General features: G+C 39.5%; 1 protein-coding gene across 1 annotated transcript in view; it reads left to right on the forward strand.

Annotated features, from left to right (window-relative positions):
- Positions 1-386: 386 nt before the first annotated feature.
- Positions 387-17,466, forward strand: part of LOC309704579 (protein shisa-8) — a 137,786-nt gene continuing 120,706 nt past the window's right edge. Inside the window, exons 1-2 of the mRNA XM_082529817.1 lie at positions 387-471; positions 894-1,533. Of these exons, the coding sequence (XP_082385943.1) occupies positions 968-1,533 (566 nt within the window). The 5' untranslated portion in view covers positions 387-471; positions 894-967. The remainder of the gene's footprint in view (positions 472-893; positions 1,534-17,466) is intronic.

Here is a 17,466-nt window from a genome sequence, read left to right on the forward strand (position 1 = left end):
CGACGGTGAGAGTAAGAGGATGATGGATGCAAGTTAAATCTCAAGAGGGAGTAGTGGGTGACGAAGACAACTTAAGTGAAAAACTATTGATCAGAGTTTTTTTTATTCCCTTTTCTTTCTTTTTAATGATATCGCAACTGATTTGGCTCCATTGCCGAGCATTAGAGTTTTTTCCCCACACCGGAATATGAGTCCATCTTTGGAGTGAAAAGTTTTCCACGTGGGAACCCATGACTGCCTGCAGGTTTCAGAGATATCTGCCTTTACAGCTAGCAACATCAGGACCCCAGACTTCCCACTTTTTGCGGATTATTCGTTCACTCTGCGGGGGAGCTTACTGTCAGAAATGCCAGAGGCGAGTTCATCCGTAGGTAACGCGGCCTCCTAAACTGGATTCCCTCCAAGCCACCAGCTTTGGATTTGTCTACAACCGCCTCTGCTGTCTGCCGATGACATATGGCTTTGTAAAAGGTGACAGAAATTTTAGAATGCGCTTTGACACACACACCTACACGTATTTAACTGCCGAGGACTATCGTGTGTCTCTGCATGTGAGTTTCCGCTCACAAGGGCCCACGTTTACTTTAGCTAGGAGCATGTTAAAATGGGAGATTCTTTTTCCTCACTTGTTCTGCTCCCACAGTGACAGTTTAGTTTTCTGTAAATCGGAATTTTAATAACTAGTTAATGAAGGCTTTTTTAAAATGCTTCTTCAGATTATCACTCTGGGAAAAATCTCTTGATCTCTCCTCTTCAGCTTCCTGTTTCACTGATACTGTATCTCATTAAGTTGCACTGCTTGCACAGCAAAAAGATTCATTTATTTGCTATAACTAACAGCTCTGGGCAAGGAGGATATTTAACTCTCTATTTCTTTTATTTCTAACACCTAGGTGCTTTCAGTTGGAACTGTCATTAACTCTTACACATCAGGACTAACATCACAAGATACTGGAGTAAGACCAAGATGGCTGCCATCATTCATCCACTCTTGGTGAACTTATCTTTAGCCGTCCTCCTGGGTTTGATCTCTCTGGGAGGTCTGAACTTTCAGCCGTCAGGTCAGGCTTTGGCGCAGTTCTCTTCCAACAACCAGACAACAGAACCATCTACGTCACCAGAAGCAGCGCTAATAACCCCGACACCAGACACAGAGGAGCAAGCAGGTCCGACTGGGGATAACCGCTGTTGGGGTTACTATGATGTGATGGGCCAGTGGGACCCACCTTTTAACTGTAACGCAGGTATCTACCTGTTCTGTTGCGGTTCCTGCTTCTACCGCTTCTGCTGCCAGTTCAAAATCCACAGTTTGGATCAGACATCCTGTTCAAATTATGACACACCTGTGTGGGCAAACACGGGACGACCGGTGGCACCTGTTACAGAAGCCCAGGAGGAACCGGACCGGGATCGGACCCACATGATTGTGTATATTATCTGTGGAGTGGTGGCCATCATGGTGCTGGTGGGGATTTTCACCAAACTTGGGCTGGAGAAGAGTCAAGGAGGGCAGACCGACATGACCAACTCTAGGTAGGAACTGAGAAAAGTAAAACAATGAATGAAGTGATATGCAATAGATGAATGATACTGGGCATCGACTAAAGAGTTAAGTAAAAATATTTTTGAGGAAATTAAGTCTTTTGCCAAATGAGAGATAAATGTCTTTAAAGTTGCTAAAGCTAGCAGCCAGTTAACAAAGCTGCTTTTCTGGGTAGTATTCTCTATGTGAAGCTAAGCTAACCTTCTACTGGCCACACCTACATATTCAGACAATAAGTTGGTTCTGATTTTAGCAGACTATAGGGCTAGCATGCAACTCCAACAGAACCAAAGTAGCAGTGCAACCAAATTTTATTAGACTCATTTTGGTAATTTCCAGCTCTACATTTTATCCACTAAATCTACTAGCGTAGCTTTGCATGACTGGGTATTTGTGCAACTCCCTACCTAGTATCCTCTCTCTTTTAGACAGCACTCCCTTTAAGACAGCGTTTTCCTGATTGGTTGCTTCTTGCAAACAACGATTTTGATGATGGGTGGGGTTCCTGTGCTCTCAGCCAGAGAGAAATGTCAAACTATGGAGTTGTATCACAGAAAAAGAAGAAAGTTTCTTTTCTGTGAGAATAACCCTGCTTATTTGCAAACATGTCTTTGAAACTCATTTCAATTCACAGCCATAACATCCCATCTCCGTCTCCAAGTCATTCTCTGAATGTTCAAGTATTTATTCTCAACATATGTGAAATGGGAAAACACATGGCTGAGAAGGTCACCAGCTCGGTAATGAATAAAGTGAGTGAATCACAGTGAGGTGATAATGGGTGTGAAGTTTGCAACCACGAGGGAGCAATGGATATGGTGATAGGGTGGGAAAGAGCGAAAGACCACAGGATGGAGGTCAGGCAGCAGGATGGAGATTCCAAAGGACAGATGATTTCGGAGGAAATGACAGTGAGGTTGCGTTGTGTTTTCTCTGCATCAGTGTAGCTGTTTCACATTGATGGGTGATTGATTGCTGTGACACAACTATGACTGTGGCAATGTGTGGCCTCCAGAGAGCAATGAGAAGAGAGAGGTTTTTTTTTTTTTTTTTTTTTTGGAAGGGTGGAATATTGAGCGGATCTGACTGGAATGCAGCCAGTGGCTAATTCTAGTACAGAGAACGGGTGGGGGTGGGGGTGGGTGTATGTGCGTGGATGTGTGGGTGTGTGAGAGAGAGGGGGTGCTTGGTTTGACCGGATAGCCTGTTGGGTGTTAAGAGTAAGAGCTTCTTTAAAATCCTGTCATCGCCGCGTTTCCTCTCAACCTCCCCAAAGCATGATGAAGAGGAGAAGAGGAGGAGAAGGAAGAAGCAGTAGACATCAGCACTTGTTAATGTTAAACTGCACCATGCCACCAATAACACAATGAAAGATGGCATCGCTTGGCACATTTTATTACCCGAATCAAACAACTGCGTGAATTTGAATTCTTTAGTACAAGGATTATTTGAGAAATCCTTCGGAAATCTGGTTGACTGTCTTCACCACATTCAAGGCATAATGTGAAAATAAATGTTCAGAAATGTTACGTGTATCCCTTTAATCGGCAGAATAGAAGTGACATAGGTTGATCACATGGTATTTACTGTAACTGTCCATCCTATAATAAAGCAAACAGCTTCATGGTAATAGTGCAAATTTTTCATGTAATGCAAAATTTATTTAAAAAAACAATCAAGTCAATTTTCTAAGTCTAAGCAAATATCACCCCAGATTAAAATAATTAATATTCATTTTCAGCATTTTTATTAACAAACAAGCAAAACCACTTACTCCCTCCAAAAAAAGCAAAATCAAAGAAGTGCCAGTTAGATTGTTCATTATTGTAGGCTAATTTTAAAATAAAATATCTCATTTTGTCAGTTTAGGGTTTTGTTTCCTATGTTATGCCAGGAGATGGAAACATACTCATTATAAAAGTAATTTAACTGTTTTAAAGTATTTCTACTTTTCGTCACAGTTTTGCCAGACATAAATCAACGCAGCAGATAAACATCATCCACTGCTTTCTGTTAGGCTGATATCAGTAAACAAAGCTAATATCAGCCAAGACCAGTACTGCATACAGTATATACGTATTGTTACATAGACAACCAACAGAAGATTTTTAGATACTACAGCAACATCACATTATCTCCTCTAATGCTTCACTCCCTTTAAGAGTAAACATAGGATAACCTCCTTGAGACCAGCAAAAATAAGGGGTTGCCGGTAATTGCTGTGAATTGTTTTGCATTCGCCAACCCATTTGGAGTAGTTATGGTGACCAATTGTACATTTGCAAAGGCAAAGCCATTGCCCAGGTTGTCTAGTCTGACCAATCACGTTTTGACTTGGAGTGACTGGAATCACTCTCACACCGATTGCCAACATGGTGCAATACATCTGAGTCAGTCTGTGTGGATGAGCTCAATGTGTTTCTATGCGGTCCCCAACCCCCAGGCCATCAACCGGTACTGGTCCGTAAGTTGTTTGATACCAAGTTATGAGAGTTGAGGCTCGGCTGTGAAATTTATGGTTTTCAGGGTTTTTATCGGTTTTTATCGTTAACTCGGTTTCCCTGGGTCTTTTCCCTTGTGTTATGAATAATTCTTCTCTTATTTCTGATTAATGTGAATTTATGTTTATGTGGATGGCCACAGATTTGCAACAGAAAGCAACAGATCTGTAGTTTTTGCACATTTATCACAGTTAATAGCTGTATCATAGCAAATACTGATACTGTTGGTACTGTCAGGCTATCAGGTTGTTTCTATGATGAGGTATATAGTTTCCGGTTCACAGCAAGTCAGTGAACATGTCACATCTTCTTCTTTTATCAGATATTTTATATGCCATAATGTATTTATTTATCTTAGAGACAATACTGTATACCTTTTTCTTAAATGAAATATATATTTTTATGTCATAATATACATTTTCTGAACCGAATAATAATTATCCAATATTTTGCCTGTGTACTTAAACTTATCATTCTTATATTGAAATAGAAAAGTTCAGAAAAACAAAATTTAATCAAGTATCCTATTAAGCTATTGTAGTGAGACAGTGTGCACAGTACTGAAGAAGATCTAAATGTAACTGTAATAAACTGTTTTTTTTTTTTATGTTTGCTGTAGGCCCATGTTACTTGCATCTTTGCATTTTGGAATGAGGGCTTGTTGTTTGGTTTATGCTCAGAATGTAAAACTTTCAAGGGTTGTACATGATCATAGAGACAGCTGAAAAAGACAGGAAAAGATATTCTTGTGTTTAAATGTCACATGAGTCTGACAGTCAGCGAGGAGGTAAAATTTCCATAATAGCGACACAAGGTGAACATTTGATTTGCTTTCTTTAACAGATTCAATAGTTTTAAAGTTTCACACTATTGTAAAAGCAAATCTGTCTTCATGTGTTTTTTGAAGCACTTGTTCATTCACCTTGAACATGCTTGCCTTTAATGGAAGCACAAAATGAATGCAGACATCATGGATTCAAGCAAAGGTCTCCAAGCAAGCTTGTTATTAACTCACAGGATGGGAAAGAGGTCAGAGACAGAGTGATGACCACTGCAGGAGAGGGACAAAACCAGGAGTGAGAAGATATCCAGAGGGAACAGAGGGATGATATTAAGTCACACCGGGGACTCGCTCATTTTACTATCCCATTGTTAAACACAGCCATTTACCTCATATCTGCCAAAGTATGTGTGTGAGTGTGTGTTGGTATAGGAGAAAGAGGAGAACCTGAGATATGACACATGAGCTAACCACTTCACTGATGTGACCAAAGACCAGTAATGAAAGGACAGTCTGTAGTAGCATTATTATGTGGTGGATGGAAGGATGAGAGGAACAAGCCATGAGAAAGGAAGCTTTTCCGATGAGTGAATGATTAATCCAGAGGGATTCCAAGACATTTTCACTCACAATGTGCCACAGAGAAACACCATATTTTAACACACAGGTACCTCTTTAATATCGACGTCCAGCGTGAGGTGGCATCTCCTACGATTTCACAAACCTACCATTCTTTTTCAGTTCTATAATTTCTATCACTGTTTGCTTTTCTGACATTAACTTGTTTACCATGACACTCTTTGGTTAGTGCTCCCTTATTGATGACACCAGCAGACCACTTTCCCCTGCAGTCAGATGTTAAGGGACTCCTATCGAACCCTATTGAAAAATGACACTGAAAGGGAACTCACTGTGTTACAATGTAAAGGCAACAGATCCTGACCAGGGTTCAGTATGTGATAGTTTGGGAGTGTGAACAGGCTATCAGTCCTGCTGACAGTAGTAGCCACTATAAAGTATACCTTGCTAGCATCATGTTGGACTGTCATTTGCCTTTTAAGCTAATGACATATTCAACAAGGTGCTGGAAACATTCCTCAGAGATTTCAGCCAGTGTTGACATGATCCCATCACACGGTTGCTGCAGGTTTGTTAGCTGCACATCCATGTGAATCTCCCGTTCAACCACAAGGTGCTCTATTGGAGTGTGCTGAGGCCATTTGAGCACAGTGAACTCAGGTTCAAGAAACCAGTTTAAAAATTATTGGAGATTTATGACATGACATGTTATCCTGCAGGAAGCAGCCATCAGAAGATGGGTACACTGTGGTCATAAAAGGATGGACATATTCAGCAAAAATATTTAGGCAGACTGCGGCATTAAACCGCTGCCACAAGGCAGTGCCAGATTCTGACCTTATCATCTGAATGTTGTAGCAGAAATCAAGACTCATGAGACCATACAACATTTTTCCAATCTTCTATCCGGTTGTTCAGTGATGACGCGATGAATCCTACTTCCGGGCCTAAAGTAGTCTGCGTTTAATATGGCTTTTGTGTTGTTAACATGTTTAATGTTATGTATTTTCTTCTATTTGATCTCAAAAAGCTCCTAAAACAGTCAGTGATCACTGTTGACCTCCCTCGGCTTTTATTACCGCTAATCATTTATTTAAGCTCAGTTTTTAAAACCTTAGGATGTAGCTACAGCCCAGCCCATGCAGCAGTATATGAATGACTAACCTCGTATTGTGGATGGATTATCTCAGTTGTTCTCCTGGCTGAAGTTTGGTCCTTTTACAGCATCCTGCCATGCGATTACATTTGTTCCTGAGCACCGAGAACACTCACGTTAACCTTTATCGAGTGGAAAAAAAGTTAGCTTGTTTATAGTATGCTAACATAGCTGTGTCGCTAGCGGTCACGTAGCACATCATTATATACCAGCTAGCCAAACTTCAGTAACCCTACAAATGTCACTGCTTTTTAGTTTTCTGTCTTCATTTATGTTGGAAGTGATAACAGAGCTGTACGTTTTAATTTGTTTCCAAAACCCCGCAGTCAGGACATGCTATATTGTATTTAGATAGAAGCTAGCGAGCTAACTCCCTGCTAACTTCTAACTCCGTTAAATGTCATAAATTCCATTTTCATGGATGCCTGGATGTTAAACTCAATTGTTACACCTGGTAGAGCAGAATGCTGATCATTTTATTAAAGATGAAAGACTTTAGACAGTTTTTCAACTCTCAGTAATGCCATAGTGATCGTTTGATATATGGACCTGCAGCGGAGTTTAGGTCCAGACACGGCTAGTGACGTCAGACTGAACAATCGGATTGTCCAATTGTTGACCATTCTGTTGCCCGTCTGTTAGCACAAAGCTCTGTGGCTTCTGACCTTGGGCATCAGCAAGGTGTTTCTGCCTGATAAACTAGAACTACTTACTGGGCCATTCTCTGTAAACCCTAGAGATGGTCATGCAGGAAAATCCCAGTAGATCAGCAGTTTCTGAAATACTCAGCCCAGTCCATTTGGCATCAACAACAATGTCACTCTTAAAGGCACTTAAATCACGTTTCTTCCACATTCTTACACTCAATTTAAACTTCAGGTTGTGTCAAACATGTCTACAAGCCTAAATGCATGTAGAGATAGTTATTGGCTGATTAGATATCTGCATTAATTGCACTTGAACACTTGTACCCAATGAAGTAGCCAGTGAGTGTAGTGTCTGTTTTGTCTGTAAGAGACACTTTTCTGCCAGGAAAGGCTGCGCCTCCGTGAAACTGTTTATCACATCGATTGCATGTCCATCAACAACTGAAAATTCATATTCAGCCTGCATACATTTGACCAAGAGACACCTTCACCTGGTTGCGGGCGACAAATCTATGCGTGTATGTGAGTTTGGGTGCATGTGTGTGTGCAGTCAACGAATAAATCCAGCCACAAAGCTGTTAAGGTGGTAATGCGCTGAAACCCTGGGTCAAGCAATCACAACAGCCAGTGGTGCAATGATAGAGCAGAAGACACACATGTGCACCTGGGCACACACACAAACCTCTCATTACGACCCTACAGTGAGCCCTCTCCCCCTCCTCTATTGCATAGCTTCTCGCCTCCGCCGTGGTTCTTGGTATTTTTGCTTTGCCGTCAGTCTGTCTGTGTCTGCACCTGTTGTGTGGGAACTGCTGCAAAGCAAAATTAAAAATTAATTGTATCTTTTGATACGTGATTCATCTGAGGGAATTAAAATACCACATTAATAAGAGCTCAGCTTGTGATTTTGTGGACTGCAGCGGCACTGAAGGCGCTGGAGGAAAACAAGTTGCTGTAGACAAGGGCCATTCATGGACCTGTACAAGATCACATTACCAAAAAAAAAAAAAAAAAACGCCTAAAGATATGTCTCCAAATAATCTATGCAGAAAGCACATTGGCTAACATGCTGATAATGCCAGAAATTAGAAGGCACTTGTATTGGGAATGCCTTGTTGTAAGCCCACCTTGCACACTATAGTCAGTTTATTTGTACAGCATTAATCAAAACACAGTGGCGCATTAAGCAATTATCATAAAACAATACTTAACAAGCAACAGCATTAATAATCCGAGTGCATGTTGTGAATTAATGGCAGAGTTAGCAGGATAAGCACAGCATGAAAACAGGTCAAATAAAGTGCATTCAAACTCATAGACTCTCTCAACAATTAATACTGTTTCACATATTTTTTTTATACATATCAAGTTTGCTGGGACATTTATACTGGCACCACTGTTTTTGCCAATTGATACAACCTCACTGGTCTAGTAGTACAATTTTTCTTTTACTGACATCAAACACTACGTTTGATGTCAGTAAATTAAGATTTACTGAAACATGCTCCGGCTTCCTGTTCGGTAGCTTTTCTGCCAGTGCTGATTGGATGCAACGAAAAACCATTTTTAACATTTCTGTGCCAATTTCGGTGAATGCTGGAAACAAACCAAAATAGAACTATTCTTATAACCTTTCTATAAAGTCCAAGTTGCAGTTGCATTAAGTAAGTGGGCTCTGGTCTGAATATCATTTAATGTTAATTTTAGTAAATATTAGAAATAAAATGAATCAACCGGTGTCTCATGTAGAGATGGCACGATACCACTTTTTTATGTCCGATACCGATACCGATATCATAAATTTGGATATCTGCCGATACCGATATGAATCCGATATAATGTTTTTTAATCAACAAAACTGTTTTTTAAATATCTTGCTGCATTTTGTATAAGTTCATACTCAAGTTTAAAACAACAACTACACTAAAGCTATTCTGTTATACCTGTATGCAAAAAAAATATTTCATAGTTCAGCAATACTGATCAATCTAATAAACTCAAACCTGCACCATCCTCCCTATTCTGGTATTTTAAAGAGTACTTAGCATAAATATTAAGCAACCTAACTAATAGGGTTCCAACTCCCAGCAACAACAAAAATAAATAAATAAAAAATAGGGAACCACCCCTCACGCTCCACCTCATGATGCTTAATCGACGTAATCAACCTTAATTTGATGCAGTGTGGAAAAAAAATGCACAGAAATCAATTATTTTTCAAGAAATATTAAATAGATTCAACATCTCTCTTCAACAAAATTGCAGACTGCACAGATGGTACCTTCCCAAAGGAAAAAGTACTATAGCTTACTAGGGTATATTAGACTTAACAGTTACTATATACAATAATGGACTTCTATACATTTTACATCAGATTAAAACTTTGGGTGTAAGATTCAGATAATTATTTAATAACAGCCAGACATTTTAAATGAGAATAAGAAAGAAAAGTATGTCTTTGTGCCCCCTTTTCCCTGTTAATGCCCTATCGGCCCCCCTGGCTAAACTTTGCTAGATCCGCCCCTGCACAGTTACCAGCGTCAGCTACGTAGAAAAAGATCCTGGAGTAGAAAGTAATATTAAATACATTCTAACAACAGCTGATCAAGCTTAAACGTGCTGCTGTTGTTCAGCCGCTGGTTTCCTCTTTCTGGTGCAAAGTGGGCCAAAAACAAACAAGAGACACGGACTTGCGACAGAAAAGCCGATCAGCTGATCATTAAGCAGTTTCATGATTGAAGTAGCAGCCGGAGAGCGAGAGGCAGTCGCTAGTTAAGCTTAACGCAGGAATGCTTTACAAACATTCAGAGATGGACTTACACACTTGCTTTACTTCTCTCGGGGTAACTTTGTCAGAGATGAAATGCCGGGTTGCTAGCGAAGCTCCACATGCTATCCAGACCACCGACAGGTCCCGCATGCCACAGCCGCTCTATCACGTGATGCATACTGCTCCGACGTGCTAACGTTCTGAGGTGAGTTACGGCGTGTTGCAAGTTTTGTGAGGTGCTTTCGTGATATTTAATGGATCGGATTACATTTTTTATTTTTCTCCGATATCCGATCCAGTAATTTAGGTCAGTATCGGACCGATACCGATACGTAATATCGGATCGGTCCATCTCTAGTCTCATGTCATATGGTTATAAAGTTACAGGCACAAGAGTATGTGAAGTGCACACATGAAACTTGGTGAAAATAATTATGGGAATGGCAGAAGAAGTGAGACAGAGTAGAAAGTAGCAACATGTTGCCCCCAATTTGTAAGGATGATAGATGTACTTACACACATACACACACACAGGGCACAATGCACCACTTATCGGAAATTGTTCCACTGGAGGGCTGCGTGTTCAAGGTTACAGGTGATTGAATGACACACTGGGGATCTAAACAACCGTTTCCGTCGGCCATTCTCCTCCTTTACAGTATTGTGTTTCATCAAAAGTGCTTTCAATTTCAGTTATTGTTCAGGCACAGTGCCACTTTTTATCATTGCCTGACAGGTGTTTAGAGCCACTGGATAAATATGTGCACACAGCTCCAATTGTTTTTCTGCTTTTCTTGAAATAGTTAAAGCAATAACCAGATGAAACAACACTTAGTGGGTTGTGGAGTGCAATTAGTGTAATTGGTTTGTTTCTTAGACTATAGGGTGATGATGAGACTTAAATTTGTTAAAATAACAAGATATATATTTTATTTATCCCCAAACTTAGGGCACTACAGTGTTACAGCAGCCAAAACATGAACTGTCATAGAAAGAAGCTCAAAAAGGTTAAAAAAAAAGAGAGAGAGATTAATGAATACAAACCTAAATATAATATAATAAGGGGATCTTAAATCTCAAATTAATGCAGTTTTTGTTGTATGAGATGGTGAAGCTTGTGTGTATCTGTCCTTGTCAAAGCACTGCTGTCTTCATCCCCTCACCAACAGCCAGTCATAGCAGATGGCTGCTCTTCTATTGTAGGGTGACTGTTGTTGGCGCCATAGACATAAAACTGAATTGAACTGAATACTGGAGAAAGTGATCAGCTGCACATCCAGTAATTAGAATAGGGGGTAGTCAGGTGGATAAGCCACTAATCATGGCTACAGTCAGTTTAATGATTGCTGCGTCAGCTGATGGAGGAATCCAAACCATGTGTTTACTCAAAGATGCCTCCTGAATGGAGAAACTAGTTGCATGCATTGCTCAGGTTTAATTTTGGCTTCAAATCCTGCAGGTTCCTTCTGGGACAACTCTGAGTTGTAGTTCTGCCCATAGATTTTCACTTGGATTCAGTTCAGGTGATTGGCTGGGTCACTCTAGCAGCTTCTTTTTCTTTCTCTGAAACCACTTGAGTTTCCTTGGCTGTGTTTGGGATTATTGTCTTGCTGAACTGTCTTCCCTGGTTTCATCTTCATCATCCTGGTACATGGGAGCAGATATTTATCAAGAAAGTCTGGGTACATTTTTCCATTAATCCTTCATTCAATTATATGAAGCGCGCCAATGCTGTATGTTTAAAAACAGCCCCGCACCATGATGTTCCTGCCTCCAAACTTCACTGTTGGTATTGTGTTTTTGGGGTGATATGCAGTGCCGTTTGAACTCCAAACATGGTGTCTATTCTGGCATCCAAAGAGTTAAATCTTGGTCTAATCTGACAGACTATATTCTCACAGTATTTCCTAGGTTTGTCTAAATGTTGTTCAGCAAACTTTAAACACACTTTTTTAAGATTTTTACTTACTGATTCCACCTGGTCGATTTATAGTGAAATAATGTTCTTTCCACTTCTGGGTTATGACCCCAACAGTGCCATAATCCAGAACCTGCAGTAGTTTAAAATTCTTCTCTAATCAATGCCATCAGTATGTTTCGCAACATTACAGTTTTGAATGTCTTGGTTTTAACCGTCATGAGCGGTTTCTTGTGTGACACCTTGGTAATAAGACACGTTTTTATAGGCCATCAGTTGGGACTGAACCAGCTAATAGGCACCTCCCTTTCTTCATGTGTTCAATACTGTTTCCCTGTGTGATTTCTCATTACTGTACATGAATTTATTTATGGGCATCTATAGCTTGATTTCTTTGGATGTGTGGATTGGATGTGTTGTTACCGAGAGCTGGTGAGAATGTCATGTCAATAGCACCTTTAGAAATATACTTACTTAGAAAATTGGTGACGCGTTCAATACTAATTTTACTCACCGTATGTCTGGAATAACACCACTTTTCAATCACAACCGCTGCAATCCCTCCATATTTCTTTTTAGATTAACATCCCTGTCTTTCCAAAAAAGTCCTGAAGCTATGTAAGGTCACACTGTGGTCTGAGAAGTGTGAATGTGACAATGTCTCGCCACGATGCTCTGTGACACTTCATGAAGCTCCATGATAAAGTCATTATAAATAAAACAACCACAATGGAAGCTGCTGCAACAGGCAGAACAACACCAGGAAAAAACAACTTGATAACAAAATAATGTGTAAAGTAGTTACCATGAAGATGTTTAGTGACGAAACCTGACAAACACAGGGAATGCCTTAAAACCAGGTCCTTCCAACTGACGTGTCTGTAACTCATCACTGATGTAAAGCATGCAGCAGTGCTAATATCGCCTTTGTTGTCAGTGCTGTTGTTATTCTCACCTTTCATTAACATAAGCGTGTTTTGGCTTCTATCTCGAAAACGCAGCAAGGCTGAGTTAGCTCATTAAATGCACGTCTCCCTCAAAGCTTAATCTGAAAATAAATTCTTTGATGCTGCTGCGGTATGAAAAATAGACTTTGCCTTTCCCAAAGTGCACAGCTAACTCAAATCAGCAAGGAATTATTGTTTATCCGTTTTATCGTCTTCTTTAAGGAGATGCTTACGGTTGTGAATATTTTCTACCTCAGTCTTGTTTGTGCCATCAAAGTCCATTACTGACTTCACTTTGTGTTTCTGTTCTTCACTTTGCCACTAAATCCACAGTTTAAAACACATAACAATGCCAAAGTTATCACCAGCAGCTCAACTCTAAAAGCGGTGAGAATATGCAAACATAAAAAGCACTAAAGCACACATTTTGCTTTTAGCTGACTCTGACTTTTATGTGCCAGCCTTAAAATTTTCTTTCATGTGTTTCAGTTATTGGAATGCTGCTCTGGAGGATATCAGGTCCATGTGTTTTATCCAGAAACTAGACTGACACATTCAGTTTTCTGGATATCACGTCTTTATGTGCTTATATTTCCATAAAATTATGTATGAATATCTTTTACTTGTAATAGAGTACTGTTTTGCTTTCATCATTGCTACTCTTGGTTGATGCATCCTTCTGGAAATGCTTATCAATACTTTGCATTTCCGCTTATACGGTGTGAATTTTTTACCTATTAGAGACGGCTGTATCAGTTGCGTTGTGATTGTAACTCCACACCACACCTCAGTGCAGCAGTGAGACCAGACTGCTGCAGAGCCCTGAAGTTCTTAAGCTCAACTGTTGCTGCAGTGGCTGTGAACCACATCAGCCGATCGCCAGACTTTCTCTGAATCTTAAACGTCCCCCTTCCTTTCTCTTTCACTATTTCTAATTTCCTGTTTGTCTTCCCATTTTTTTCCTGTATTTCCTCCTTCTACCTGGTTCCCCTCTCATGTTTCATGCACAACATCAACACTCTTTGTGCCAAAAACTGGGCAGTAAAATGTGCATGATAATTGATATACAGTACTGGTGTGTACATTATGCACACTGTTAAAATACTGGAAACTGTTGAAAGAGTTTTAAGAAACGTATTTAATTGATTAGCACCAAAATATGTGAGATAATCAGATGATATGCAAAATCTGTACGTCTTCAAAGGTGTAATTTCCACATTTTACTTTAGGTTGATCTTCATGCATCTTAAGTTTCAAGATGATACAATCTTTGTATACTAATTTCTGTTGCACTCAGTTATTTATGCCCTTTCTCCCTGGGTGTTGAGTTTTAGGTTGTATACAGACTGCTCTTTCTGATTGGTCAAGGTTTCTGGTAGATTAAAACAAAAACACTTTATCTATGTATGTTTCAGCAAACACCTATATCAAAAAACATCAATCCTACAGACTTATTTTCATTTAAATAAGCGCACCAACGTTACGAGAGTTTACAGCACGTTTACCATAAAGAGCTAAAGCACCACAGTTCACTGTCTGTTCAAAGAGAAACCACAATACAGATAAATGGAGTGTGATCGCTTCATAATGAGAGGTTTATTTTTGAGCCTAGCTGTGGGCTGTTAACAACAATCTGTGTCACTTTTGACTTTGCAATTTGGAGGCTCTGTAGGAGGTTTGTGAAGGCACAATTGCAAGTGGATATACTTACGTCTATATTTTCTCTGAAAGTACTTCAGTTAAACTCCGCTGACTGTGTGAGTCGCATTGTGTGTCTCTGAGCTTCTTTGTGACTGTGTATATTTGTGTGGGTATAAGTCTGTGTACAGTCTACATGGAGTTGGGAACATGCCGTCCAGCATGGGCTCTATTTTCACTCCAGTGATCCTAGTAATGGTCTTGTCCCACTGTAGACTGATGCTGGCTACAAGTCGACCTGACAGAATATCAACTGCTTACATGTAGCTGTTTGCTGAAGCGCACACAATAGAAAGCATTATCACTCATCCTGTGCTCTATCTATCTATCTATCTATCTATCTATCTATCTATCTATCTATCTATCTATCTATCTATCTATCTATCTATCTAGAATATTTATGAACTAACTACGGCATTTACAAGCATATTGCAACATGTATTTTTCAATGAAATAAATATGCGTGTTATCCTCAGTCTCATATTTTCCTCTTCGGCTGCTTCAAACAAATGCAACAGTACAAACAGCTTAATTAAAAGCTCCTTCCACTTGGCCAGCTATGATATTTAACTTCAACACTTAAGGTTTCAAATAGTCTACAATTGCAAAAGCCCAAATGCTGTCAATTTAAAATGATAAATAAGTATTCGTCTATATCGCAGCTACTAAAGATTCCTATAAAGCAGAGTTCAGTATGCTTCGATTATGCACTTTTTTCAGCTTTCTGCAGGGCAAATCTCCATAAAGGGAAGGAAGCAACTCTGTTACATCGACTGAACTCAGCAGCAGACCCTTTCAAACTCTAATAGTTCTACAGCATCTTGGACCTCAGTTTTAAATACTAGCTGCACAATAACTGGCAATGGCCTTCATAACTGTAGGATGTCACAAAACACAGCCCAGGCATTTACCTGCAATTTAACAAATTGAAGGAAGAGGCTTCACAGCCTGAATGCAGTTAATTCTTTTTTATTTAGTTAATGGTAGTTTCCACTGAAACAGCTGTTCATGGTGGTTTAATGAAAAGTTGGAAAGGAAGACATCTGGATCCTTTGTGATAAATACTGCTACTAAACCACGTATGGTGATATTTAGGTCATTTAAGTTAACAGAAAAAAAACAGCCATTCATTTCTAAATGGTTAAAGGACAAAATCTGTATCATCCAGTTAGCTTTCTCCATGGGAGCTCTGTATTCACAACTAGCTCACTACTGTGAAGATAGCCATCTGTAAACAGAGCAAATTTGAGTTGAAAAATTAAGCTCATCAAATGTTTACCAGTTGATGAGGCCCGCATAGATGATTAATTAGCATATTATAATGTCCTTGTTATAGGGCTGTGCTATATGACCAAAATCTCATATCCCGATATAAGACATCTATCGTCCGATAACGATATAAATCACAAAAATGTAACATTTTCTGTAAATTCTGTGAATCTCGAGCAGCTCGACTTGCGTGAAGTGTTTCCAGCTGCGTGTTGTGTAGCTGGAGTCGAATGTTTTAACCGATGCATGAAACGATACATTTTCAGACATAAGTTGTAACGGCCGCCGTTTTCTTTGTGAATATTTATTACACGGCGTGCTGCAGGGAAAAGCCTATTCTAACGTTTGAGTCTAAGGTTTATTTTTAGCACCTGCCGGGCCTTTTTTGCTTCCCATCCGTAAACACTGCATACTCTTTCATGTGATTCAGTGTATTTTGAAAAGCCTCAACAGGATCTTGAGCTTTATTGTGAAAGGTTTATGTGGAAAATAAACAAGCGGACACGCGATGGTGGTGTGGTTATATTAAATATAAGAGAAAGACAGAAAATTAATATAACCACTACAGTGACCATCAAAACGATGAAAAAATATTGCTGTAAACAGTTTATCTTGTAACACCACGAAACAAACGACAGCGTAAAATGAAACGATAGATGTTTGTATATCGTCATCCGATATATATCGTTATATCGAACAGCCCTACCTTGTTACTATATCATCAATCAATAACACAGGAAGTTCAAACACTTTTATCACTGTCCTAATTATCCTACGTGCATGTCTGTGTGGTTACTAATAACAAGCAATAGGGATATACACCTTATACTACACAATTATTTCATTCAAGGTGTTGTATTCTAATACAAACTTTAATTTTCTTTACTTCTCCGTTATAAATTGTGAGATCCCAGCCACTATTTGGTGTTTGGGATGTTCCAAGTGTTTTTCCCATTCTTTTATCCATCTTTTGATTTCTTCCATGGCCCTTGTCCTTCTCAGTAGTGACCTTTCAGCTCTTATCTTACAGACACTATCAAGCTTACACATCACAGAGGATAAAATAATCGAGAAGGACCTGTTCTCTGTGAAATTTATCGTTTCCCCTTCATCATTCTCCCACATAAACTTCCCACTGTTCCATTTCTATCTGTCCGTTTGCTTTATAGTCCCAAAAATACCTTCCTTCAAATCTTTGTGCAGTTTCAACATTGTGCAGGAACAGAGATGAAATAAAGAGGAAGATGAGTGCCACGGAGGGGAACCACAAAAGGAGGAATGGGATAACACAGCAGGGAGGAATTCACTTCTTTGCTTTGCTATCTACATTCATCCCCTTCTTGTTCAGCTTCCATTTGCTTTTCTTTTGTGTGCTCGTCTCATTCCATTGTCCTCTCTTCGTCTCAGTCTTTATCCTTTTCACTTTTGACTTTTTTTCTTCCTCTCATTCCCATTTCTTCTTATTGCAAATAAAGACACCAATGCAATCATCATCTACTAGTGATTCTCTTAACATTGTAGCAGGATCAAAAGACACAAATTAGTCTCATCTAACTGGCACGCCTTGCTTTAGAGAGCAGTATTGTATTGCTGCCATCTGTATTATACATGTGTTTTTTACACAAGTTAATGAATGTGCTTTATCGTAACCATGTTT

Source organism: Aulonocara stuartgranti (genome assembly GCF_965226115.1).
Source record: "Aulonocara stuartgranti genome assembly, chromosome: 4".
NCBI classification, from domain to species: domain Eukaryota; kingdom Metazoa; phylum Chordata; class Actinopteri; order Cichliformes; family Cichlidae; genus Aulonocara; species Aulonocara stuartgranti.